At 41.9% G+C, this 27832-nt stretch overlaps 2 protein-coding genes and 1 non-coding gene across 11 annotated transcripts in view; 2 read left to right on the top strand and 1 right to left on the bottom strand.

Annotated features, from left to right (window-relative positions):
• NCMAP (non-compact myelin associated protein) overlaps positions 1–7555 on the top strand; it is a 34903-nt gene extending 27348 nt beyond the window's left edge. Inside the window, exons 3-4 of one of the 2 annotated variants that reach the window (XM_033115924.1) lie at positions 2503–2587; positions 4776–7555. In XM_033115924.1, the coding sequence (XP_032971815.1) occupies positions 2503–2587; positions 4776–4917 (227 nt within the window). In that variant the 3' untranslated portion in view covers positions 4918–7555. The remainder of the gene's footprint in view (positions 1–2502; positions 2588–4775) is intronic. The other variant, XM_033115923.1, reaches the window with a different exon arrangement.
• A 14711-nt stretch (positions 7556–22266) lies between these two features.
• Positions 22267–22339, bottom strand: TRNAM-CAU (transfer RNA methionine (anticodon CAU)). The gene has a single exon. It is a non-coding gene; the product is annotated as a tRNA-Met (tRNA).
• Positions 22340–25258: 2919 nt separating this feature from the next.
• The window catches only part of SRRM1 (serine and arginine repetitive matrix 1), a 28552-nt gene continuing 25978 nt past the window's right edge, over positions 25259–27832 (top strand). For 6 of the 8 annotated variants that reach the window (XM_033113859.1, XM_033113860.1, XM_033113865.1 and 3 more), the window contains exon 1: positions 25259–25419. In XM_033113859.1, the coding sequence (XP_032969750.1) occupies positions 25399–25419 (21 nt within the window). In that variant the 5' untranslated portion in view covers positions 25259–25398. The remainder of the gene's footprint in view (positions 25420–27832) is intronic. The other 2 variants (XM_033113864.1, XM_033113866.1) reach the window with 1 other exon arrangement.

Here is a 27832-nt window from a genome sequence, read left to right on the forward strand (position 1 = left end):
GGATGCTGGATTAAGGGCAGGGCGTTTCTCGTCCATGGAGACTCAGAAAGGGTCGCTCTTGGGACAGGGTCCCATGTGTTAGCCCACTCCTTGCTGGGTGGGGAGACCTAGAGAGGCCTGCTGAGGTATGTCTACCAAGAGTAAATAGAATCCCTGTCAGCAGCATGGGAATAATTCTGTTTTTATTTAACTGAAAGTAATGGTTCTCAACTAGGCAATTTTGCCTACCTAGATAGGGTTATCAGATTTAGCAAATAAAAATACAGAATACCCAGTTAATTTGGACTTTAAGATGAACACTACATTTTTTAGTATAAGGATGAGCCATGCAATATTTGAGACATACTAAAAAATTATTCATTGTCAGAAATTCTAATTGCCTGTATTTTACCTGGCAATCCTACCACCAGGGTACAGTCGACAGTGTCTGGAGACGTTTTTTGGTTGTCATGGCAGGGGTGGGAAGAGAAGTGCTACTGGCATCTACTGAGTAGAGGCCAGGGATGCTGCTGAACATCCTATGATGCACAGGACAGCCCCCAACAACACAGACTTATCCAGCTAAGGTTGAAAAACCCTGAACTAAACTATCATCACTGGACTCCCCAGGAAGGAAAGAAGAACAAGTTACTCCATGATGAATTCCCAACCCTTCCTTCTTTTCTTTCAAATCTTTCTTCCTATAAATATTACACATAGTGTTTCTTTGTTTAAGAAAACCTTTTATAAAAGCATTACATATATTCAAAAAAAATGCACAAATCCTAAATGCCCAGATGGATGAATTCTCACAAAATGAATACACCTGTGTAACCAGCCATCAGAACAAGTCCTGGTGTCCCTTGCAATCATATCTTTGACCCACCCAAGGGAACCCACTATTTTGACTCTACCACCAGAGATTCCTTCTACCTGGTTTTGAACTTTACATAAACGGAATCATATCATACACTACTTTTTTGTATCTGGCTTCTTTTGCTCAACATTACATTTGTATGCACATATTTTAATGGTTGTAACATAATGTGTATATATGTATTTGTGGGCATGTATGTAATATCATATTCTATTTTGTACATATTATTTAAGTTATACTATAATATCTCATGGATCGATGTGTCATACCTTATTGAACCATTTCCATACTTAGAATATGAATAACGTTGTAATAAACATCTTCATTCATACAGCTTTTTCTATATTTAGGATTATTCTCTAAAATAAACTCCCCAGAATCAAATAGATAGGTTTAAAGTATAAACCTTTTAGTGTTTTTTTTTTTTACGTTTTCAATATCAATTCTGACAATGATGTTGATCTTAAACCTAAAATTAGAGTTTGACATTGGGACTGGGAGTTAACATTGAAATTAGAACCTGAGATATTAGGCTATAAAGACATCATAGCCTTGTTTTTACTGGTGTAAAATTGAAAACAACCTAACTGTCCTCAACAGAGTATTGGTAAACAAATTATGGTACCTACAAACAATGGAGTACTATGTAGTCATCAAAAGTCATGCAGAACAATATGCACTTACATAGAAAGAAGATCAGGTTATTTTTATAAAACGGTATATGGAACATGGTTCTATTTTTATCGAGTGCATATTTTCCATATTTGTAAATATTTCCTTAAGATGAATACTCAGTCATAGGATTAATAAATTATTCAAAAATATTAGTAGATATTTAATATGCATATGTACATATACATGATTGCTTTGGTGAATCTTTATGTGTATACAGTTGACCCTTGAACAACCTACGTGTGAACTGCACGGGTCCATGTTTTGTGGATTTTTTTCAATAAATACTGCAAATGTATTTTCCTTATGATTTTCTTCATGTTTTCTTTAGCTTACTTTGTTGTAAGTATACAGTATATAATACATAGAACATACAAAACATACTCGTATGTGAATCGACTATTTTGTCAGTAAGGCCCCCCAGACAACAGTAGACTATGAGTAGTTAAACTTTTGGAGAGTCAAAAGTAAAACACGGATTTTCGACCGCACAGGGGATTGGCCCCCCAACCCCTGTGTTGTTCAGGGGTCAACTGTAGCTGATCAGGGGTTCTTGGGACAATGAGGCTCTTATCCTCCCTCTCTCTTTTTTTGCTTATAGTTATGTTTTCAAAATTAACTACAAAAATCACATATTTTATATTATCAAAAAGAACTTGCCTTTTCCATAAAAGAAGTTTAAAGTTCTTATCAGCTGTGTTAGGGCTGATAAGAACAGGACAGAGCCTAAGACAGAATTTTGGCAGACGATATGCGGAGGACACGGCTCTCCAAGCCCCACTGGGGGTAAGGGTGCACTGCCATTCTAGATATGACTCTGTCCTGGGGCCAGCCATGAGTGTCAGCATTCTGTCGTCCTCCCCTTGACCCAGTGGGGATTTCAGGTGCCACAGTAGGGGTCCTCCTCCCATCTCTGAATGCTTCTTTGCATTTCAGTTTGTATATTTGCCGTCTCCATCCTCTCCTCCTCATAGGTTCTGGAGCCATCGTTGCCGCCGTTGTGGTGGTTGTCATCTTGATCTTCACCGTGGTGCTGGTCTTGCTGAAGCTGTACAACAGGTACAGGATGCCCATGGATTTGAAACTATCTGGTCCCTCGATGCCCGAATGAATGGGAACTAACACTTGTGGGTGCTTGTCATGTGCCCGACAGTACCCATGATTCCCGCATCCAACGTTCTACCCTTTGTGGGTCCTTTTCTGATATCTGTTCTGCCATAGAAACTTTACAGTGACCAAATATTTTTGTACTTGGAGAATTATTTTTTAAATATAATAATGATAATGACAATGAAAATAACCTTGAGCATTGTGGTAAACACCTGTATGTAATTTACAGATAATAGAGGAATGTTTCAATCCTCTTCTCTTGGGGTGTCTTCTGCCAGGCTGTATTCAGTGGACCACATGAATATTTGAGGTGACAAAAACTGGAATGCATGTACCTGTGACGCCACTTTCTGGAACCAAATAAGAGGAAATAAAATAATATAACTTGATTGCATGAAAAATAAATTTTGTGTTATCACCTCTAATCACAGATTTACTAGAAGGCTATTCTTTTCAGGGAAGAAATCAAAATAAAAAGACTATAAATACGACCACATTCTGGAATACCTGGAGGCCATTTTTCGAAAAGATATTGTAGAAGCGTATCTATTGGTGAGGAAAGTTGTTTACAGTCTATTGTCAAAGCTTACAAAACAGTATGTACATTATAATCATACACCTAGGTGACACATACACCCAAGGAAGGATCAAATGAGACACAATAAGGTGTTAACACCCAGTGTTTCTACATGATGGGATTACTAGTTAGTTGGTTTTTGCAGTGGAAGGGACTGTGCTTCCTTATTTTTGATGAGCAGTAAACATACTTTGTTTTTATAATAATATTAATATTATTTATAATGGTAAATAACACATATTCATCTCTTACTCTGTGCCAGGCATGGTTCTAAGCTCCTTACCTGTATTCACTCATATACTCCTCACAACAACCCCATAAGGTGGATACTACTGTTATCCCCAATTTTCCAGGCATGACACAGGCACAGGAAGATTAAATAACCTGCCCATGCTTACTCAGCCGTAATTGTCAGAGTTGGGATTCAAGCCCAGTCCATGTGGTTTCGAAGTAAACACTCCCACCAATACATGTAAGAATAATAATATTTAATAAGTGATTTTTAAAAATCTTTGGAGTGTTACAATTTGAACCTATCCCAAACCAGGAAGTGGCGTCAAACCCCGGTGTCTACCCGTCATTCATCTCCATCATTGCTGCGGTTTCGAGCCATTTTTTTTTTTTTTTTGGTTGTAATGTGGATGGAGCTCCACTTATCCCATCCTGTTCACAATGATGTCTGGCCTGGGTTCTTTGGTCTGTCAAAACCAGGCAAGCCATTTAACCTCTCAGTGCTGATTTTATCATTTTTAAAATGGAAGGGTCTCAAAGTGTGATAATTGCATTGTGGTTACATTGGAGAATGCCCTTGTTCTTACGAGTGCTTAGGGGGAAAGTGGCATGATGTTTGTACCTAACTCATGATTCATGCACCTAAATCATAACTCAAATGGTTCATGATTTAAAAAAACACTCGGAATGTGTATATGTAAATGGGGACAGAGACACAGAGATAGAAAGCAAATGTGGCAAATTGTTAACACCTGGCAAATTGTTTGGTGAAGTGTATTTGGTTATTAATTATACTCTTCGTGCAACTTTTCTGAGGATTTGAAATTTTTAAAAAAGAATTATGGTAGGTCAACAAGATGAAATATCATGTAGACATTAGAAATGACTGTTGTTAGTTATTGAACTTTATGCCACGTAAAATGAAAGGCAGGATACACGTTTTAAGTACATTCTCTTCTTAACTATGTAAAGTTACTGAATATTTCTAGCAATAAACTTAGCAAGCATAATGAAGCTGCAAAATTTAACTCATACTACAACTTCGAACAGAAAAAAAAAAGTAGTATCTTCATTTTGTCTTTAATATAGCCATCTGACACTCTTTCAGAAGTAGTAGGAAAAAAATGAAATATCTAATCTAGGTTAAACAAAAATTTAAAGGTCATATTATTTGATGTCTAAGATCCCTTCCAGTTGCACAATCCTGTAGTTGGTAATTAAGCAACGTGATTTAATGATGATTACATTAATCTCTTCTCCAGAGTAGTAGCCCGTTCCCCAGGGCATACAAGAGAAGAAACTCAGCCATACGTGCGTATCTCATTGCAGGAAAATGAGGGCAAGACGGGAGTTGGAGCCCAAGGGCCCCAAGCCAGCCTCCCCTTCTGCCCAGGGTGCAAACAGCGGCAGCAGCCCACACCCTGCAACTGTGACCTTCAGCCCTGTTGATGTCCACGTGGAGTCTCGGTGACTCCCACCGTGATGTTATCTTGGCCACTGTCTGAAGAGCCATCTCCAGTCAAGACCAAGAAGCACATTTCTCCTCTGGCAGCTTCACTATGAGTTCCTTCCCGTCAGGTCTACAGGGCCAATGCATGCAAACCCTGATGCTTCAGGCAACTCCCATCCTGCCCTGCCCTGCCTTGCCCCGCCCCATCCCAACTACTATGTCCCTATTCTTGCCGCTACCCTACTCTTTTCTCATCTGAGTAAGTAGAACTATGTTGGGAATCCACTGATGTGTGTTTGGCTCTCTTCCCCCAAACACAACAGCCAGCCAGCCAGCCAGATAGCCCAGGAGTCTTCTGGTCAGGGTCAAGGCTCCTGAGCGTGTCACTACAGGGTCTGCCACTGGGGTCATATCAGATTAAGGGCCATATCCACCGCTTTGCAGAGCAAAATAATTCAGCCCCATAATCAGGCAGAGGAGAACTAACTTGGACTAACTACCCAGAAAACTAGCTCGTTAATTTGTAATTTGTTGCAGTATTAGATGACCACTAGCTAGCTTCTGATGATCGGTCAGCACGTTTTTCCCTCTTTAAGAACGGTTACGGGGAAAACTGAATTCTTCTCCACAGGTTTCTACTTCATTAATAAAGAGTCAGATTAGGAGGAATAGGGTGACCTTGAGGAATAATGGCCTCGAGGACAAGCTTGTTGCAGTGTCCATGGACCTGGTGGCTGCTCAGGGCCCCTTCCCTTCTCGCTCTCCCAGCTGGATTTTCCCTGACTCAGTCTCATTTCCTAGCTCCCCTTGATTTTGGATTCTGAGCAATCCTCATTCTCCGGTTAACACATTATTACCTCCGAGGACCAGTAGTTGGAGACTGATTAAATTATAACTTTGTGTTACCCATACCCTTCCTGGTTGCCTTACGGAGATTCATGACATATTTAAAGTACCACATTCACATACCATGTCTCCATAGAGAGCTGATTTCTTTGATTCCTTAGCCTGGCGTACAATCTACTGAGAAGGGAAAGCATTTTGGAATTAAGACCTGTTTTCCAAGCCCTACTTCCTGGTCATGTGGCCTTGGAAAAGCGACTTGACCTCTCCGTATTTGGTTTCCTAATCATGAAGTGCGAATGATAACATCTCTCTAACGGGGTTATGATAACAAGTCAAGGTCTTAGTAAAGCAGCTGTGATAATGCCTGGCTCCAGCAAATGCTGAATAAAAGGGGGCCAGCATTATTATCATTATGCTATTTCTTCAACTGCAAAAACATAATTTTTTACATTGTAATGATTCTGAAATCAGAATATGTCTTAAAATTGATGGGTCCATTAATGCAGTTGTATTTCTCTCTCAAAAACCTGTTTCCTTTAATCAATCATGCATCTTACAATTGAAAGCATCTTGGAAACAAGGTAATAAATCCTTATTCTGTTACAGAAAGTGACACACTCTGACATTTAACCTCAAATTCTAGGAGTCTCTCCCTTTTGGGGTTATAATCCCTTTGGAGGGGAAATTGAGGGCCAGGGAGGTAAGAGGACCGTCCCCTGGGTCACACAGCTCATGTCATCCCACTATAAAAATGATCACGTGAATATGTCTGGAGAAGTGTTGGCAAATTCTTCCTCCCCAGACATCTTTTCTCCCTACTGTGTTTAAATACTTGTATCCACCAAGTACCAGGCACGTTGCAAGGTTATTTCACATAAGTTATCTCATAGGATTTATTTTTCCCAATAACTCTACGAGGTATTCTTTTTCCACGTGCAGATAACAATTTCAAACACAAAGAGAAAAAGTACTTGTCCGTAGTCACACAGCTAATAAGTTGCAAAGACAAGACTCAAACCCAGGTCTGTTTGACTCCAAAGTCCGTCTTTTTGTTGTATCACACTCTTCTCCATCTTGGCTCAAAGAACATAGATGCGTTTGTGGGTTGAACAAGAGGAGGACAACCTTGTCCATGTGTCTGAGTAGAGGTCAGGGGTCTAGCTTCCAAATCAAAAGTTGGGGCAAATCCACTTTGGTAGCCACCTTTGGGCTTCCATGATTGCAGCAAAAAGAGCCCTTACTAAACCCACCCAAGCTCTAAGGATTCCTGCTTCATTCCCCCACCACTTAGGCCCAAGGAGTAAGGTGTGGATCCAGGGCAAAGCCATTTCTTTAAAGACTCAAGCCCCAAATAGATATGTTTCCCAAACATATTCTGCTCTAAAAAAACCTTTTTTTTTTAATGTTCCAGCCCTACCACCAGGCTCTTCTGCCCATGAGAGAATCAATCGTCCTGGAATTACTAGGGGAATTATCCTCTAGTATATGTTCTTTTGCTAAATGAAAGCTTGGAAATGGAGGAAGGAAGGGAAAGCAGAGCGGTGAGGGAGAGGAAATAAAAGGGTTTTAATGTTTTGTTTTAACTAATAAAAGTCCTTTTAAGGCTCCCATGTGCAAGTTGGGGTGCTACTAAAGACATTAAGTCACAGTCCTTGCTCTCAAGGATTCTGCAGCTGGCCTGTGACAGGGACCTTGCAACACGGTTGTGTATTTCGTTTCTGACAGGTACCTTTCCTAACTGAGCAGATGCTGCCTTATTTGGCCACTAAATCAATAAAAGATATTAAATGCTTAAAGAAAAATGTCTAAAAATAAAAAGTTTTAAATCAAATGTTTGTTGAGTTGATTTCAATGAAGTTTAGAACTAACAGATACCTTTTCTATTAAAAACTTGCTTTCCCTGACCATGTAAATAGGGTCCTGCAGGGAAGCCTGAGCCTTTTCAAACACTGTGTTCTCACTTAGAAAGAATGATGGAAAAGGTGAGTTGCCATCAACAGACCTTTTTCTCTGAATTTGGAAACTGGTTAACTTGATTATATATTACAAAAACAATCCCATTTTAAGGTCTGCTGTTAACCACTAGAAGTGCTGAGATGCCAAGGTTTGGGGACCCCTGAGAGTATAGGAGATGTTAGAATGGGACCCAAATCACCAATAATGATGTTGACCATGAACTAAGCTCCTACTCTGTGCCAGGTATATGATGGGCCCTTTATACTCACCAGCTCTTTAATCATTACAACTCCCATGCACAGGAGCCATCATTTCTACTTTTTTGTGTGAGGGAGGTAACTTGTCCTTGGATGACGCAGTGGACGTTTGCTCTTCTTTTGGTGACCATTCCTGTGTTTGGGGAGTCTTCTACTTTAAGAGGCAGGACCACCTCCTGCTATAAAAGCTGTGAAGGCCACACATTTATTTTCCCAGAGTCCCATGCAGCTAGGGAGGGCACATGACCTAGGCTCTGCCAATCAGACACTCCTGCCACAGACTTTGAATCCAGAAGTTGGTAACATCAAGGGACAGGAACTGTGCATCTACTCTGGTGGCAGGTGTGTTGGCACCTTCCATTTCAAGAGGCAGCAACATCAAGGATTCTCACAGCAGTGGCAGAGTCATTCTTGAGTCCATACCCAATGTCCATGGAGTTGGCTATGTGAGCTATGCCTGACAACAACAGCTATGGTGTCGGTACCAAACTTGTTCTTTAGTATGATTTTAGGTGTCATACCTGGCAGCATACCTCTGTCTTGGTCCTGGCCTTCTGGAACGTTCAGCAACTACCTGATTTTTATTTATTTATTTTTTTATTTTTTGCTTAAATCAGTATCACTGCCTGCTGATTGTAACTAAGAACTGTATGGCTATGGGGTACTTGCTCATAGCCACCCACCTGGGAAGTAGCTGGCATTGAAACCCACGTCTTCAAAGCTCTTGCTCTTTTCATACAGATGTTTCCAAGTGAGGCTAAGTGATCCAAGGATCCACAAAATGCTGTGGAATCACAGATGGTAGAGTTGCCTCCTGTTACAGGCACCCCAGAGACTTTGTGCCTGGGAATGTTCATGAAGGAGTATTTTGAAAGAACCTGGAAGAATGGGTAGGGTATTTTTCAGTAATGTTGATTTTTTAAAATTGAAATACAGCACACACACGTGTGTGAGCTTGAAAAATGGCCACAAGCCAAGCACACCTGTGTGACCTGCATGAAAATGAAGAAATGAAACATTATCAGCACCCTAGGAGCCTCCCTTTTCTCCTACCCTACTCACCTCCCACAAAGGGGAAGCACTGTCCTGATTTGACTACCGTAGAACAATTTTGTCTACAAGTAGAACAAAACAGTGCCAACTCTTGTTTCTGGCTTCTTTTGCACAACAAGGTGTTTGTCTATATTTGTTCCTATTGTCACCTGTAGTTGATCATTCTCATTGTGGTAGTATTTAATTATGTGACTGTAACTACATTTTATTTATCCGTTCTATTCTGTGTACATAAAAGTTATTTCTAATTTGGGTCTGTAACAAATGGTACTGCTGTGAACATTTTGATGGTCACATATATTTCTCTTGGGAATATTTCTAGTAGAGAAATTGCTGGATCACAGGGTATGTGTACATTCACCCTTAGTCGATAGTACCAAATTGAATTGAATGTTTTTGGTATCCTTATCAAAAATTAACTGCCCATAAATATAAACGCTTATTTCTGGACTCTGAATTCTATTCCATTAATCTATATTTCTATTCTAATGCCAACACCACACAGTTTTGATATGTAAATTTTGAAAACTGGCAGTGTGAATCTTCCAACTTTGTCTAGTCCTCCATATTTTATTATCTTTTTCAAGATATTTTAGCTATTCTAGGTCCCTTACATCTCCATGAATTTTAGGATCAACTTGTCAATTTTGCAAAAAAAAAAAAAAAAAAAAAAAAAAAGCTGAGATTTTCGTAGGAATTGCATTGAACCTGTAGCTCATTTTGGGAGTGTTACCATTTTAATAATATTAAGTCTTCTGATCCATTTTAATAATATTAAGTCTTCCATTTATTTTGTTCCTTGTTTTTTTTTCAGTGAAATTTTGTAGTTTCCATTGTACAAGTCTTGCACTTTTTTGTTAAAGTTATTCCTTATATTTTATTCTTTTTCGAAGCTATTGTAAATGGAATTGCTTTCTTAGTTTCCCTTTCAGGTTGTTCATTGCTAGCATATAGAAATGCAACTGATTTTTGTGTGTTGCTTTTGTATCCTGCAACTTTGCGGAATTTGTTTACTAGCTCTAAGTTTGTTTGTTTTGTTTTTTTCTGTAAAATCTTTAGAGTTTCTACATATAAGATCCTGTCATCTGTTAATAGAGATCATTTTACTTCTTCCTTTACAATTTGCTTAGTTACTCTAGCTAGAATTTCCAGTGCCACTTTGAATAGAAGTGGTAAGGAACAGACATCTTTGTCTTCTTCCTGATCTCACAGAACTTGTTGTAGCAGGGAAGACGAATAATTAAACAAATAACTGTTATTTTTGTGATCGGAAATTCAAGGTATTATGTGAGCCTCTTGCTGGGGCACCTAGCTCAGCCCAGAGGCTGGTGGGTAGGGAAGAAGGCCCCCAGAAGAAATAATATCTAAACTAAGAGTGATTAACAATTGAGTAAAAGTGAGTCAGGGGAAAAGTGGGAGGAGAGAGAGAGAGGTAAATGGAGACCTGCTGGAGAGAGGAGCTTTAGTTTAGCAGTTGTCTAAGGGAGCAGTGGGAGATGGGCTGGGAAGAGAAGGGAGGCTCCATTCTGCAGGATCTTCAAGGCGTGGCTATTTTAAAGGAAGGTGCTGGAGCATTGAAGTGACAAGATCAAATCTGTGCTTTAAGGAGATTTATCCTGCTACAATGTGGAGAATGGATTGGCGTGGGAGAGGCTGGAGGCTGGGAGAACAATTTAGAGTCTATTGCAAGAAGGAACAGGAGCATCTATGTATCTGTTAGTTTTAAAATGCCTTTTGTAAAGAATCCTCTAATTGTCAAGTTTTGTTCTTTTCCCTTTTTAAAGCAGCTATTTGTGGGTGTGCAGTAACCCAACAAAAATGTCTCCAGGAATCGTCTCAGGCCGACTGAGTGGGGGCACACAGCAGGGGCATTGTCTCAGCTCTGTAGCCCTTTGTCCCAGGACACCCATTCCCTGCACAGAAACTTTCCTGACAAAGAAGCAGACTGCTGTGCTTCAGCAGATACTACTGTCTTGGACTCTGCCTGCCTGCCCACATTTGGGAGAAGTAGGTAGAAATAAGACTGACCTTCAGGTCTCTAGTGATATGAAACCCTCTGTCTGATGACAGCCAGGTATCAGCAGAGAGTTTCCTTTCCTGGCTCAAACTCAATCTGTGACCTGTAATGAATAGAAAGAGCAGTCAATAGAAAGAGACCTTCAAATGACCCAAACATTGGAATTAGCAAAGGATTTGAGGTAACAGTGATAAATGTGTTAATGATCTACAGGAAAAGATGTACATAGTGGCTGAAGAGATGGAAAATTTTAGGAGATTTTTGCAAACTATAAAAGAAGAACCAAATAGAATCTCAAAACTGAAAATACAGTACCTGCAATCAAAAATGCTTTGGATGTGATTAACATTAGGTTGGATACAACCAAGGAAATGATCAGTGAATGTAAAAACAGAGCAATAGATAAAATCCCAACAGAGAGAATAAAAAACTGAAAAGCAGAAAAAAGAAAAAGGAAAAGGAATTAATATTCAACGGGCAATGAAACTGTTATCTTTGGGGTTGTCTTTTCTACTAGATAAAATTCTTTTGCATTGCTATTGGACAAAAATCATTTGTATTGCTCTACGTTTTCTACAAGTTAATATCTAGCCTTACAGAGTTTTTAAATGTTATAATCAATAGTAAATGAAATAAAAGTACATTTCTCTAAAGAACTGGATAATCATTGACAGGGCCTGCTAGGCAATGAATGTCCTGAGACATTGAAAGGAAGTGCAAGAATTCCTTTTGCCCGTTTCCAAATTTTGGATAGTTTTTCCTAACAAGATTTAAGAGTTAAGACTTAAAAGGAGAGAAATGTGGTTTCTAAGAGCTTTCTCTTCCTTCCTTCCCCTCTCTCTCTCCCTCTCTCTTCTCTGTCAAACACTTCTGCAGCACCTTGTATGTACCAAGCAAGCACTATGCTGAACGTTTTACAAATATAAACTCATTTCATTGTAAAAGATAAATTGTCCCAAACCTGACCTGGGGAAAAATGTTTTTGTGGAATATAATTCTCAGCTTCCTTCTAGGGCAAAAAAACAGAAAAAGAAAGAAGAGAGAGAGAGAGAGAGAGAGAGAGAGAGAGAGAGAGAAATAGAAAGAAAGAAAGATTCCTGAAAAAATGCTTAAGTAATTTTCTGATGAATTTTAATAGAATTAAGACTTCTTCTGGGAGACTAGCTATTCACCAACCCAAGTGACTTTTATCTGAGAGTCTGAGAGTCTTCTATCAAGAGTTCAGTAATCCTGACCTAGTCTCTTTTTCTTTCTTTATCTTTTATAACAATGATTATCCATTTTCTTTTTTCCATAATAGAGCATTTTTTAAAATTTAACCTATTAAAAGCCTTTCTCTTGCCACAAGATTGTAGTAAAACTTTGACATATGTTATTAACTAAATTATCTATAAAATCTAATTTTCTTTAGCAATCCTTATAATAACCCAAGAGACCTAAATGTGACTACTCTCCTTTGCCATTCAGTTTTTGTAGATCAAAGCCCAAAATACTTTCCTTGCCCAGGAGGACGGCCTCTCAGGTCAGATATTTATGGCAGATATAATGCATATGCCTGGATTCACAAGTGTCCTTTAGGGGGAAAAATGTGCTTTGCCTTCAGTTCAGACCAGAGTGATCACAGAGAACCATCTACCAAGGTGGCAGAATATTCTTAGAGATTCTGATATACTGGAATCATGTTGGTGTAAGAAGGATTTATAATCAAGGAGAAATAACCTTGGGCTTCAAGGCTACATTGAACTCTTAACCTCCCCGCCACCACCAAAACAATATTGCTATTGATGAAACCACTGAGGGCTGAAGAGAAAAAGAGAGGCTGCCATGGCTTTTCCTGGAAACAAGACTGTCAAATGGAGCTCAGACCTGAGATGCCAGGTCTCGGGGAGCTAGAACTGATGCCCAAACTTTTAAAAGGCCAGACCCTAACAAACTAGGTCTTGAAGAATCAGCCGGTAACCTCCCTTTATTAGGACAACCCCAGAGGTAGCTGGAGTTTATGGTGGGTCACTTTATTCATTCTGTTCCTCACCTCCTGTGTTTCCCATAGGTAACAATGGTCCTTGTCAGGGACCAACAGCAGAGTGCCCAAAGCTTTGAGGGGTTGCGGCCAAAGAGAGGCATTTAGTGGTAGTCTGCAACTGTGAGGGTTCCATTATCTGGGGTCAGAGGCCCCCATTCTTAACTCTGAAGTTTGAGAGAAGGAGTTTCGATGGCTCAGCTTGGCAGTCCCTCCAGAGCCACCCTGGGAGAATTGTGTTTACTCCACAAGAAGAGAAAGCTTGGGTGGGGGCGGGGAGTAGAGGGTGCGGGATGCTATATATAAAAGGAGCCCTTGGAGGACATGATAAACATTGGCCTTTCATTGTGGAGGTCTGTAAAGATTCAGCAGGGGAAAAACTAGTAAAGGGACATAAATTATCCTCAGAGCCTAAAGCAGAAGATTCTGGCTTTAGGAATCAGCTCTTGGGGTCTTAGTGGAAAATCAAAATTGTTTCCAAACATGAGGTTCCCTATCAGAATTTCCTGGGGCTGTTCACTTAAAATGCAGATTCCCACATTCTACAGACATCACAATTCGGGGGGTAGGGCCCAAGAATCTGCATTTTAGAAATCTGGCTCCCCAGCCTCACTATCTTGAGGAATTTGGGGTGAAGCAGGAAGAACTGCCCGGGTGTGTGGGGGGTGATAGTGTGTAAACGCTTGACGTGTCCCACATCTGAGAGTCTCTTAAATGTTCGGGGGAAGTGAAAAGTCAGCTTCTAGGAAAGAAGGACTAGTCCTGGGTGTCAGAGCTGCAGAGCCGAAGATGGACAGTGAATTGTCTCACATCCGCTTGGTGGCTTTAACATGAGAAATGGAAACAGACCAGAGGGCGCCTTTAAAAAAAAATTTATATTTTTAATAATAGGAGTATTTAACACAACAACAGATTATCCGATATCAATATCTAATCTACCTATTCTAGACTAACATTCCTATTAATGCATACCACATTTACACACTTCTTGGGGGTGGGCTTAAAGGCCACAATATTTTAATCTCTATGGATGTCTATGATGGTCCACCAGTTGCCTTGCAGGTGTGGAAGCTCCTCACTCTTTTTCCAGCTGCTGCTTGGGTTTTAGGAGAATGGAGGAATGACAGACACTCCTGCCGTGGGAACAGGTGTCATGGAGCTATGAAAGCTCAGCTTTCTTATCCTCTGAAGTATCAAGTAAAGGGCTCCCCCTTTCTGTGAATGGTTTCCCTACGGGTGGTGCTATTCACACCCTTGCTGTAGACAATCGGCTATATGCAATTAGTGAACCCTACCTAGTATGTTGATTCTAGATATGATTAGTGCACATGCTGACTCTACCACCCCCACTCATCAGGTGCTAGGTTTGACCTGTAAGTTAGACGATCCCAACTTGTTGATAAGATGTGGTGACCCTCTCTGGAATGTAAGCAACCCTCCTGAGCTAGAACTGGGACTTAAAGTCATACTTCGTATATTCATATGTTCTACACCTGGCAGAAGGGTTTTTATCTAATGCCCGTAAGTCACTGGACCACAATCCCTCAGTAATTCCACCGGGCCAAATGGGAAGGTGTGTGATCCAAATTTATATTCGCCGACTGGTTCCCTGTGTCTGGTCTCTAGCCAGCCCTGCATTTACCAGACAATGTGATAAGGACCTTGCCCAGGTAGGGAATTCGGGTGGGGGAGATAAATAGAAAAAAAAAAGACCACTTAAAGTAACAAGAATTGTTGTTCATTTTAAATGAAGTCAAGAATGATTTGAGGGGGGTGGGGGATGAGGGTGAGGGGGATCAAATGTATGGTGATGGAAGGGGAGCTGACTCGGGGTGGTGAACACACAGTGTGATTTATGGATGATGTGATACAGAATTGCACACCTGAAATCTATGTAATTTTACTAACAATTGTAACCCCAATAAATTAAAAAATAAAATAAAGAAAAAAAAAAAAGAATGATTTGAATCAGGGCCCACTTATGGCCACCACTGCTAGAAGGTCCTGCGCTGGAAGGTGAAGAAAATTGACTCAGGCCTTTTTGTTTCCCTTCGTCTCACCTGGGTTTGGGCACAGATGATGAAAGCCTTGTTTACTCATTCACAGTAGGATAAGATCTGTCTACATTTCCTCCTCCAGCCATTTGCTTAACACCTACTGAATGTCAAGCCATTTGGAATGTTGTGGTCTCAACCCTCAGCTAATGGCCCAAACCCTAAAAGTGAGTTCTGTTGTATGCTCGCTGTGCGCTTTTAGGCAACTAACTTCTCCTTCCTGGACCTCACTTTACTCCAAACTGGGGAATAACACCTACCAGTATGTATTAGTTTGCAAGGGCTGCTGTAACAAAGTACCACAGACTGGATGATTTAAACAATAGAAATTTATTTTCTCACAGTTCTGGAGACCGGAAGTCTGAAATGAAGGCATTGGCAGGGTAGGTTTTTTTCTGAAGCTTCTCTTCTTGGTTTGTAGATGGCTGTCTTTTCCCTGCACCTTCACATGGTTCCCTCTGTATGTGTGTCTGTGTCCTCATTTCCTTTTATAAGGACACCAGTCATATTGAATTAGGACCTACCCACTGACCTCATTTTAATTTAATTATCTCTTGGAAGACCATATCTTGAAATGCAGTTACATTATGAGGTACTGGAGGTTAAGATTTCAACATATCAACGTACTAGGTATTATTGAGAGGATTGAATTATCTAATGCGTTTAAAGCACTAACATAAAGCCTGACACAATATGCCCCCCAAGTAGTCAATGCTATTATTATGAGGTCCTACATAAAAGATACTGTCATCTAAACACAAGAGAACATAGACAGGAAAAGGGAGTTCTCCCGATTACGGTTCTTCCTTCCCCATCTGGTGGGCATTACTCTTGTTTTTCCAGCCCTTATTTTACAAATACGCCAACACAATGCCTGAACATCTATGGGAGACTTTCTACGGAATGGAAAGTGAAGCAGTTACGTTTTTCTTTCATGTCCCTCGCTATTATCTTTCTGGCTATATTGTACGCTCCCTGAGAACTGTCTTAAATTCCCTTTGTCTATCTTACTATACCTAAAGACACCATGCTGAGCACATAGCGAGGGCTCAGTAAAAAAACAACCAATCAAACCACAGGTTCTTGTGATGGTTTACTTATTTAGAATAACAAGTGCTGGCCAATGAAAGAGATATGCTATCCTGAGAAGGTAGAGCGCCATCTAGTGACTTTTGTTATTAGACTAGGAAAGTGTGAGATTCAGAAAATGCTAGAAATTATAGTTAACATTCATTGTTATTCAACTTCAGCTTCAGGCATCTACACCATCCCTGAAGTGGTCTCCCTAATAAGACAAGTGTCCATCGGATACCCTACAAAATCTTTACAACATTATTGATTATATTACCCAAACTGACTTTTGTATCCCTGTGGCAATCTTGTGGTTACAGATTGTGCTTTCTAATCCCCTCACCTTCGCCCTCATCCCCACCCCCCTCCCATCTAGCAACCCTCAGTTTTTCCTCTATATCTCTGAGACTGTTTCTGATTAGCTCGTTCGTTTATTCTTTTCTTTAGATTCCACATATAAGTGAGATCATATTGTATTTGTCTGACTTATTTCACTTAGCATAATGTTCTCTAGGGCCATCTATATCGTTGTAAATGGTAAGATTTCATTCTTCTTTATGGCTGCATAATACTCCATTGTATAAATGTACCCGTTTTTTATTCCAGTCGTCTACTGATGGGCATTTCAGTTGTTTCCATGTCTTGGCTATTGTGTATGGTGCTGCAATAAACATAGAGGTGCAGGGGCCGGCCCAGTGGCTCAGGTGTTTGGAGCTCCGTGCTCCTAATGCCGAAGGCTGATGGTTTGATTCCCATTTGGGCCAGTGGGCTCTCAACCATAAGATTGCTGGTTCAACTCCTCCACTCCCGCAAGGGATGGTGGGCTGTGCCCCCTGCAACTAACAACAGCAAATGGACCTGAAGCTCAACTGCGCCCTCCGCATCTACAATTGAAAGGACAACTTGACTTGGAAAAAATCCTGGAAGTACACACTGTTCCCCAATAAAGTCCTGTTCCCCTTCCCCCCAAACAAATAGGGGTGAATAAATTTTTTCGAATTAGAGTTTTGGATTTCTCTGGATAGACACCTAGGAGTGGAATTGCTGGGTCATAAGGTAGTTCTATTTTCAGTTTTCTGAGTTACCTCCATACTGATTTCCATAGTGGCTGCACCAATCTGCAATCCCACCAACAGTGCCCAAGGGTTCCCTTTTCTCCACATCCTCACCAGCACTTGTTGTTTGTTGATTTACTGATGATATCCATTCTGACAAGTGTGAGATGGTATCTCATTGTGGCTTTTATTTGAATTTCTCTAATGATTAGTGAGGTTGAGCATTTCTTCATATGTCTGTTTGCCATCTGTATGTCCTTTTTAGAAAAATGCCTCTTCATGTCCTCTGCCCATTTTTTAATTGGGTTGTTTGGTTTTTTGGAGTTGAGTTGAGTGAGTTTTTTATAAATTTTGGATATTGACCCCTTATTGGATATATTATTGACAAATATCTTCTCCCATTCAGTAGGATCCCTTTATTGATGGTTTTCTTTGCTGTAAAAAACTTTTCAGTTTGACGTAATCCCATATGTTTATTTTTTCTCTTACTTCCCTTGCCTGAGGGGATATACCAGTAAAAATATTACTCTGGGTAATGTCTGTAAACTTTCTTCCTATATTTTCTTCTAGGAGTTTTATTATGGTTTTATTATGGTTTATTATGGTATACATCCTATGGTTTAAATTAAGTCTTTAACCCATTTTGAATTTATTCTAGTATATGGTGTAAGAAGGTGGTCCAGCTTCATTTTTAACATGTGTCTGTCCAGGTTTTCCAGCACCATTTATTGAATAGACTGTCTTTACCCCACCATAAATTCTTGCTTCCATTGTTGTATATTAAATGACCATATAGGCATGGATTTATTTCTGGGCTCTCTATTGTTCCATTGATCTATGTGTCTGTCTTTATGCTAGTACCAGGCTGTTTTGATTAGTGTAGCTTTGTAGTATAATTTGATGTCAGGTATCATAATACCTCCCACTTTATTCTTATTTCTCAAGATTGCCGAGGCTATCTGGGGTCTTTTATGGTTCCGCATAAATTTTAGGATTATATGTTCTATTTCTGTGAAAAATGTCCTTGGTAGTTTGATAAGAATTCCATTGAATATGTATATTGCCTTAGGCAGTATGGACATTTTAACGATATTAATTCTTCTTACCCATGAGCATGGTATGTGTTTCCATCTATTTGTATCTTCTTTAATTTCTCTCCTCAGTGTCTTATAATTTTCTGAGTACAGGTCTTTTATTTCTAAAAAGTTATTCTTGTATCCCAAAAGTTTATTCTATGATGAAAATCTTCAGCTTTGGCAGAATATTGTTTATAACACTCAACTATTGTGCATTTGGTCAAAATATGTATTTGTTGCACATCTACTTGGAATGTGTTACTTGCCAAACTCTGGTTTGGATACTGAGTATAAAGAGAGGAGAAAGAAATAGTTTCTATCTTTAAAGAATTTTTCTTGACATATATATATATATATATATATATATATACACACACATATATGTGTGTATGTATGTATGTATATATATATGATTAGAATATAGTGGAAAATTCGCTATGAAAGCATAAGTGGAATATGGGGCTCCTGTTTTGGGAGGTCTGGGCCCAGGGTAATCAGATGGTAAATACTGAGTCCCACTAACCAGAACTGCTTCCTGGAAGAACTCACATGTAAACTACATCCTAAAGAAAGAATCAGAGCTAGCCAGTTAAAGGGTTAAGGGTAAAGAGGCAAGATGGAACAGGCGAAGGAAGGGCTGGAAGGGAGGAACAGTGGTTCCAGGCCAAGGGTCAAAATATGTGCAAAGGTCTTGAGGGGAGAGAAAGAATACTGTCGTTTCTAAATCTGAAAGCATACAAGCTCCTATACGTACATATTTTCAGTTACAAATACTGTGGTAGCCAGCCCCCAGGATGGCCCCCAGTGATCCTCAGCTGTTAGTATCACACCCTTGTGTAATCCCCTCCAATACTGAGTAGGAGTAATCTGTGTAACCAATAGGATAATGTGGAAACTATGGTGTATGAGTTCTGAGGTCATCTCATAAAAGACACTGTCACTTCTGCCTTGCTCTCCTTGGGGTCATTTGATCTGGGGGAAGCCAGCTGCCATGTCATGATGACACCCAAGCAGCCCTATGGAGGGATCAGTGTGGCAAGGAGCTGAGGCCTCTTGCCAATAGCCATTTGAGTGAGCCTTCTTGGAAACAGATCTCCCAGTTGCAGTTGACTGGAGCCATTCTCTTGAGAGACCTTGAGTCAGAACCACCCAAATAAGCCATTCCAGGCTCCTAGTACACAGAAATGCTATAACAAATGTTTATTGTTTTAAGTTGCTAAATTTTGGGGAGTAATTTGTTATTAAGTAATAGATTACTACTAAGAAACAACAGCTTGAACTGGAGTGGGGGGGAGAGGAGGTGGAAGAAGGGGAAAAAAAGTAATAGATTACTAATATAGTCACTGATGTGCTTAAAGATATCTTCCAGAGCAAAATGCATCAGCTTTATTTCAACTATTGGATTCTTTTAGCTCATAGATTGTTTGATAAATTTGTGCTTAGCTTTCAAGATATTTTACAAAGATTGTTAATCCCACTTTTATCTAGGAAACACAACAGAAGAACTAAAAGGATGAGGCAAATGACAGCAGCAAAAGTGGAGATGATAACAAAAGCTGAAAGTGATGAGAAAATTACAAACACTGCACGTGCCTATGAGATGTGTATTTTCAGTAGGAGTGTTTCTGAAGGACGGGGAGAATAGGACAACCGGTGAAACACCTACGCCGTCAACAGCAATCAACAAGCAATGAGGAAAAGTGGTTGCTGAGATGGAGACATCTCTGAGTCTTTGCCTAGAGCAGGGGTGTCCAAACTGCGGCCCGCGGGCCAACTGCGGCCCGCAATCCATTTTTAATTGGCCCGCAGCAAATTCAAAAAATATGTTTAGTTTACTTAAATAAACCAGGTGAGGCAATACGTACTTCACCTCGAGTGAGTGGCCCGGCTGTTTGTGTATTTTATCGCATATGGCCCTTGGTGAAAACCGTTGAAAAACGTTTGGACACTCCTGGCCTAAAGGATCAGCACTAAGGTTGGATGCATATTAGCTTTTTGGGGCTCAGAGTTCATTTGAGGATTTGAAGACCAGACCTAGCAAAGAGCCACCAGTGGCTCACTGGGGATTGCTGATTGGCTTTAAGACCTATTTTGATCTGCACATTGTCACAGTGAGCAGGAGATGGTGTCTGCAGATAGCTTCACTGCCAAGGGAAGAGGCTGATCTGCCTCAGCAAATTTTTCAATAAGGACTCTTTTTGATAGAATCGGTGGTTAAAACATTCAAAGAACACTCAGACGTACCTTTGGTGACTGAGCTTCATTCGTATATTCATTCAACGCATATTTATTGAACTCCAAGAATGGGCTAGATACTGTTCTAGACAGTGAAGCTTTAATGGTAAACGAGATGGACAAGATTCTTACTCTCATGGAGCTTTGTTTTTTAAATGGATGCAAAGATAGCAAGCATGTAAACAAAATAGATAACAAGATTGTTAGGCACGGCCAGGAGGAATGAGTTGTGGGAGACCAAAATTGGTCTATGAGAATTTATTTGGCATGTTTGAGCTGCGGGAGGTCAGGCTAGAAAAGACCATAACCTCTCCGAGCAAAGAGGGGTATGGAGTTTTATAGGAGGGGGTAAACGAGGCTGTGGGGAACAGAGCCAGGAGTGCAGTTTCCAGGCTCTCGGCCTCACGTGGAATGGTGGCTGGCAAGCGGTGGAGTGCGGATTGCAGTTAGCAAGTGAGGTGGGTTGGCAGAGAAGCAGACGGCAGGTTGCAGATCATGTGGCTCCTGCTTCCTGTGTCTCTAACCCAGCCGCCAGCAAGGATATAGTGGTATGACTCCCCTATCTATGGCTCCATGGATGTTCCTTTTTGGCCTCACCATATCCTGCATCCTTATGCGGAGCGGGAGCTGAGACCCTGCATAACACCCTGAATGACAGGGTTGTTCCCCTTTCAAGGCTTCAGGGGGTTTTCGTTGACAAAAGGTTTCAGGGCATGAGCAAACCCTCCAGCTCCACACCCTGGCCCCAGGTCGCTGTCCGGACAGCCCAGGCCCATCCAGGCTTGCTGATCACAGGCGCCTAGGAGATAAAGCAAGACAGGATCAAGACAAGATGGCTTTTAAGATAAGGTTTCTGCTCCTGGCCTAAATATGGCTTAACAAATGTCAGGTACTGTTAAGTGCTGACAAATAAAGCGAGGTAGGATAGAGTGCGGGGGCATGGGTTTCTGGTATTAAAAGGCTGATCAGAAAAGGTTTGTCTGAGGTGACATTTGAGTCACCGCTCAGTCACTTTAGGCTTACCAACATATAGGCAAGTAACTGACTTTCAAAACCTAACATGGTCACAATTAGACGATAGTTCAGTGTAGCTGCAGCTTAGAAGTGAGGAGAGATGGGGAGAAGGAGAGGATTGGCCCCTGTGATGTGTCTGAAAAAGGGAGCAGTAAACAAATCATAAAGGGCTAGTTCATGCAACTAATCAAAGCGACTAGTTTGGGCTTCATCAGGAGGACAATGGGGAACCACTGAAGGGTTTTAGGTCGGGGAGTGAGAGGATCAAGATTATCATCTTAGAAAATCAATCACTTTGGATATAAGGTGGAGACATCACCCTGAAGGCAAGGAAAATGGTTAATAGGTTGTTACAATGATGCAGACAATAATCCATTTTACCTAAAATAGGGGCAAAGGGCCTAGAAGGAAGTTGACAAGCTGTTAAGTGTTAAGAGAGACAAAAAAGCAAGATTTGGTGGTTGTAGAGTGTGAGGAAGATGATGACAGGGTGGGCTCATTCATTGAGAATGGGAAAACAGGGTTGAAACAAGTGAAGGAAGTTGAATTGAATTTGGGACATGCTGAATTTTTTTTTTTAATTGGGGAATATTGGGGAACAGTGTGTTTTTCCAGGATGTCAAGTTACTGTTTTTCAATCTAGTTGTGGGGGGCGCAGCTCAGCTCCAAGTCAAGTCGTTGTTTTCAATCTAGTTGTGGGGGGGGGCGCAGCTCACTGGCCCATGTGGGAATCGAACCTGCGACCTTGGTGTTATGAGCACCACGCTCTAACCACTGAGCCAATCGGCTGCCCTGGGACATGTTGAATTTGAGGTGCCTACAGGAGAATATCCAAGTGAATGTCAATAGGAAGTTGAAAATATAGGTCTGGAGTAGATTTATGCCTGAGATACATAGGTTTGGGGGATGAAATAGTAATTGAAGCCAAGAGAGAATAGACAGGTCATCTCTGTCAAGGGAAAACAGAAAAGAGTCAATGACAGAACCATAAGGAAAAACCAGCATTTACAGGATTGGCAGCAAAAAAGCAGAAATGGTGAAGGAAGGATAAAATAGAATGATTGACCAGAACCATAAAGAACAGTCAATGAAACGTGGGGTGTAGTTCTATCTGGTCAAGTGGCTTATTCTGTAGAAACCAGTCACTTCCCCATCTCTAACCCTCTAACAAAGCTTCTGTTCATTCAGCAAATTTTACTGAACTTACACTATGTGGCAGACACTGTTCTTGGTGCTGGGGACATATCAGTGAACAAAAAGGAATGAAAAGCCCTGACTTTAAGGAGCTTATGAAACTGGAGGCCAAACGAGTCCAGGGCCTCATGCCGCCTGCGCCGCTCAGCCAATAGACCAACACAGGAGTTGGGTCATCGAATAAGCATTTATTATCAGAGCACCGGTGGTCTGAGAAGGCAGCGGGGTTAATACCTCCAAAAACTGCCTTAACATTCTCAGACCGGCTTAGGGTTTTTAAGGGAAAATCGGGGCATTCCTCCAGAGGCTACATGATGGTTCCAGGGGTCTGCATGGAGCCTTCCCTGTGGCCACGTGTTTCTCTGGTGGAGACAGCAACCCTGGAACAATGATGGGAGTAGCCTGGAAAGAACACTAGACCATAGAGATTGTGATCAATAAGCCTAAGGTTTTTAATAATAAGTTTCAAAGTAATTTTCTTTTTTCTTTTTTAATATGCAAGCAGGGTTTAGTAGTGATGCATTCTTAGGGAAGAAAATGGGCTAGCCAAGGAGGGCGAGAGAGGGAGATGGGGACCTGGGGAGAGAGCACTAGTGCTAGAGAGAGCAGGGTAATTTTCTAAAATGGGGAACTGGGTGGGACAGGGGACATTTAGAGCTCAAGCTGCGGGGGGATGATCTATTGTTAAGCTATAGGTAGGTCAAGGAAAGGGGAGGCCGGGGACGTGGAGAGGCCTCCACTATGGGGGTGCCAACCGGGCCCTGTTTCACTTACATTCTAGTGTGGGGGACAGACAATAAACAAACCTTAAAAATAGGTAAACAAATACTAGGTGATAAATGCTAAGGAGCAAAATAGATCAAGAGGCATCTGGCATATAGAGAGGGTATGTGAGCGATTTCCAATTGGGCAGCCAGAGGGTATGTGGGCAGCCAGGGTGGGCCTCATTGAGTAGGTGACATTTGAACAAAAACTTGAAATTTGCCAAATAGATACCTGGGGGTGGAACATTCTAGGCAGAATGACTAGCACAAAGGTTTTGAAGAAGAAGCAAGCAGTGAACAGTGTTAAGGTAGCAGGAGATGAAATTAACGAAGAAATAAAGGGGTATCAGGTAGGATTCTGGGTTTGTGCTGAGAAACTAAGGAACTATCAGAAGATTTTGAGCTTAAGAGTGACATTTCTAGGGTTTTCTAATAGCATCCCTCTGACTGCTGCATTCAGAGATGCGGAGTGGCAAAGGGACCAGATAAGAGGCCAGTGCCACAGCTCAGGCAAAAGATGGTGCCTTGAACCAGGATTACAACAGCATGGTGGGTTTCTTGATGGTTTGCAAATGGGATGTAAGAGAAAGAGGAGTCAAGAATAACAAGGCTTGTATCCTAAAGAAAAGGAGATTGCCATCAACTGAGGCAGGGAAGACTTTGGGAGGAGCAGGTGGGTTGAGGGGGCGTGTAGGGGCAGAGGGAGAGGATTCAGTTCAGTCCCTGGTCATGCTGAGTTTGTAATATCTATCCAAGTGGAAACGGCAAGCAGGAAGTTGCCTGTACAAATTTGAAGTTCGGGAGAGACGTCAGAGCTCGAGATAAATGGAAGTCGTCAGCATATCGTTAAAGCCACAAGACTGAACACTCAAATCATATAGTTTCAGATGTGGCAAGTGTGAGGAAAAAACAGGAAAGGGAGGCAAATGTGTGTTGGGGGTGGGGGTCCTTTACAAAACTGGCCCGAGAAGGGACACGTGCTTCCCCACAGAGTAAGACAAAGCGCTTAGTGGAATTCTGGCAAAATGCGTCCAATGTTGGACGCTTTCACAGCCAGAGCAGGGCACTGAGGGGGCCGCGATAGACGAGTAAGACACAGGCTCCGAGGTGGTGGATGGCCTGGAGGCCCGTTGCTTGCTTAGACTGAGCCCCTGCCGGACTCGCCCGAGAGCCACTGCATTGTCAGCTTCCTGCCGTAAGCGTGGTTCCCTGGCAGCCGAAAACGAAACTCTAGACTTTTCTAGCTTCTTTCAATAACCAATTGAGTGGTGTGGAAATAGGGGGAAACCCATGAAACTGGGCCAGACGCACATTTCATTCATATTAAAGAGCTTGACTATTTTTTAGAACCGATCTTAATAACTGGTAAATTTGTAAAACCAATACAATAACCACTTGTATAATGACGGAAGGCCACAGGCTTCTCTTCTGCGCACGGACCGCTTAACTAGCGTCACTCTGAAGTAACAGCCTTTCTCTTCGATCACTCCCAGGAGCCCCCAGGGCGGGAGGACTCCCCCACTACGGGTCGAAGGATGGGTCAAGTCACACTGCGCGTACAAGCCTGATCACGCGCCACAAAAGATTCGCAGGGCGGGGTGACCCTCCACTTTCTCTCTTGCCCCCATTGGTTGTGATACCGAGGTTCTCCTTCCCCACTGGCTACTTGGGAGCCTCGAGCGGGGCAGTAGCCCGCCTCCTGGGTGCGCGTGCGCACGCGTGGCGGGCGCTCCCCTCACTGAGCAGGCGCGGCCTCGTGTCGGCTTGGAGGGGCGAGTGGAGCGGCGCGCGCTGCGTCCCGGCGCTCGGCTTTCCCTGCCGGTCCCGCCCTCCGTCGCGGCGGCGCGGTGCACCTTGGGATAGGGAGCGATCTCCGAGCGAGGCAGCAAAATGGACGCGGGATTCTTCCGCGTAAGTAGAAGCGCGGGGATCTGGGGTGAGGTGAGGGACTTTTCGGGAAGGCCCGGCAGGAAGATTAAACTCGGGGCGGGGTGGCCGACGAGGGGAGGCTTCAAAGATCCTGTGGATCCCCGGTGCTAGCGGACTCTCCCCCTGCCCTGCGGTGGAGACCGGTGCGCCCCTGCGCAGTCTCCTCCTCCGGGATCGTTCTCCGTACGCGGCGGCGACGGTCGCCGGAAAATGGCGGCGGGAATGGGCCGAAGCGGTATCTCGCCGCCCGCCTATTTGGCGGGGCCTGCAGGCTGAGCCACGCGCGCCGCCGGGTCCTGGGGCCTAGCGGAGCCGCGAGGAGGAAGTCCCTGGGGAAAGGTCGGAGGGAAGCCCTGAAGTGACTGGCGGCTGGAGTCTCCTGGAGAGTAGGGTTTGGGGTGTACTGCCCCAGGAGAGCGTGTTAGAGAACGGAACTGCCTTAAGCCGCTTCTCTGCAGAAAGCGGGAGCCGACCCCCCTCCCCCCAGTTCCTAAGCCGTCGCGAAAGCGCCGGGTCAGAGTTCGCAGTAGCTCCCGCCCAATTTGATATCCCTTCAGGGAGGGGAACTCAGGTAATATGTAGTTAGAACGTTTGAATCTGAGACTCTTGGAGGCAGAGGGTGCAACAAAAAGTATGCGCGTGTGTGGAGGGAGGCAGGGGCCTGGGATGAATCAATTCCTCTTTTTCCCGCTCGTTCTCTCCCCCCGTTTTACTCTTTCGAAGTCGCTGGTGAAAAGGTACCTCTTAGCTAGGTTCTCCCGGGGCTGCGCGCCTATCACCTGCAGGCGGGCAAGTTACTTCGCCGTAGTGCGTCCTCAAGGCCTAGACTTGATTAGGCTCCTACTGGACCCTGTTTATCCCCACTCTTGTAGGAAATGAGCACCTAGTAGAGATCTAAACGGGTGGGAAGTGACTAATAGGATTAGAGTTTGCAAATTCTTATAACGCAGAAAGGACCATACAGAGATCGGTTGGTCTAAAGTCAAAATCTTGGGTAACGTAGGGTAGCTCTTTCCACTCCCTGGAGCATGTAATACGTAGGTTGTGTGTGTGTGTGTGTGTGTTTACAGGAAAAGTTGGAAGAGAGGGAAGACCCGTTCTTGATTAAGATACTTTTGGTACTCCAAAACCCGCGTTGAAATTTTTTAATTGGCTTTAAATGTGCCAGCTTTTTTTAAAGTTGCAATATTATTTCATGCATTTGACTAAAACAGCCAGTTATTTGTTCTCAGGTTATCCAAACAATGTACCATTATGTTTATATGATGATAGTTTCAATTGAGAGAGCTTATCAAATTTTTACACTGCTGATGAACTCTCCATTTTGTAGTTTCTATCCAAGTTATGTAGTAAATACTCAAATGTTTCCTGTGGTCCAAATGTAACATTTTGAAACAAAATTCTGTTCTTTTGATATTTTTTTATTTCCCATGCAAACGAGTTCCAGTAGAAAAAGAGCAAGGTAGTTGATAAATTTAAAAACCAAGTTTGCTTTTGGTGTTGGTATTAATCTGGAAGAAATAAGGGCAGTTTTTTTTATATACTGCCTACAATTCCTCAGAGGAGTTGACTGGATTTAAGTCCTGCATTAAAAGATTGTAGTGCAGTTATCTTTTTTTTAGTACACTGCTAATCAGTAAACGGAATTTTCAGTTGAGATAAAAATGATACAGCTTTTATTTGTTGAACTTCTGCCACTTGCCAATTACTTTACATATATCATTTCTGACATACACAGCCCTGTAAGGAAACATCCTCAGAGAGGTTAAATAACTTTCTTTGAGGTCTTAAGTAATGGCAGAGTTGGGATTCTAATCCAGGTACTTTACCTTCCCAAACAAAATTTTCTTGATCATTTCCCAAGAGGTAGTGGCCAACTCAATGAACCAGTAAGATTTCATATCACATGGCCAGTTATTTCCATATTTAATTGGGCCAGTAGTAAGGGCAAAACAGCCTAGTGATTACTTGATGTCTAATATAGTATTTATAAATTTCTCCAAAATCTTCGCTGAAATTTAAGTTTTTTAAGGTAAACCTGTGTTTTTTCATGCATTCCAAATTGTGTTTTTAATGTTTTAAAAATATTTCAATTAATATCATCTCTTTATGCAACCATACTGATGCTATTTTTCAAGGAGCATATATTACATGGGAAATCCAATATACTTGATTTAAATGGTGAATATACCAATTATTTCAGTCTATCGTTTTGTGGATTGTGAGGTCTGATATTGTTTTATTTTTAATAAAGTTGATCCAAATTCTTAAAGCTGTGAAATACAGGCCTAGAGTGTTTTTTCCTTCCCCGTTTATGTGCATTGCCGCAGTGTTTTGCAAAAGTGCTACTTGGCTTTCAGAGCCAGATGAAATTTAATGGTCTTGTTTGAAAGTA

This window comes from Rhinolophus ferrumequinum, chromosome 9 (genome assembly GCF_004115265.2).
Source record: "Rhinolophus ferrumequinum isolate MPI-CBG mRhiFer1 chromosome 9, mRhiFer1_v1.p, whole genome shotgun sequence".
Taxonomy (NCBI): Eukaryota; Metazoa; Chordata; class Mammalia; order Chiroptera; family Rhinolophidae; genus Rhinolophus; species Rhinolophus ferrumequinum.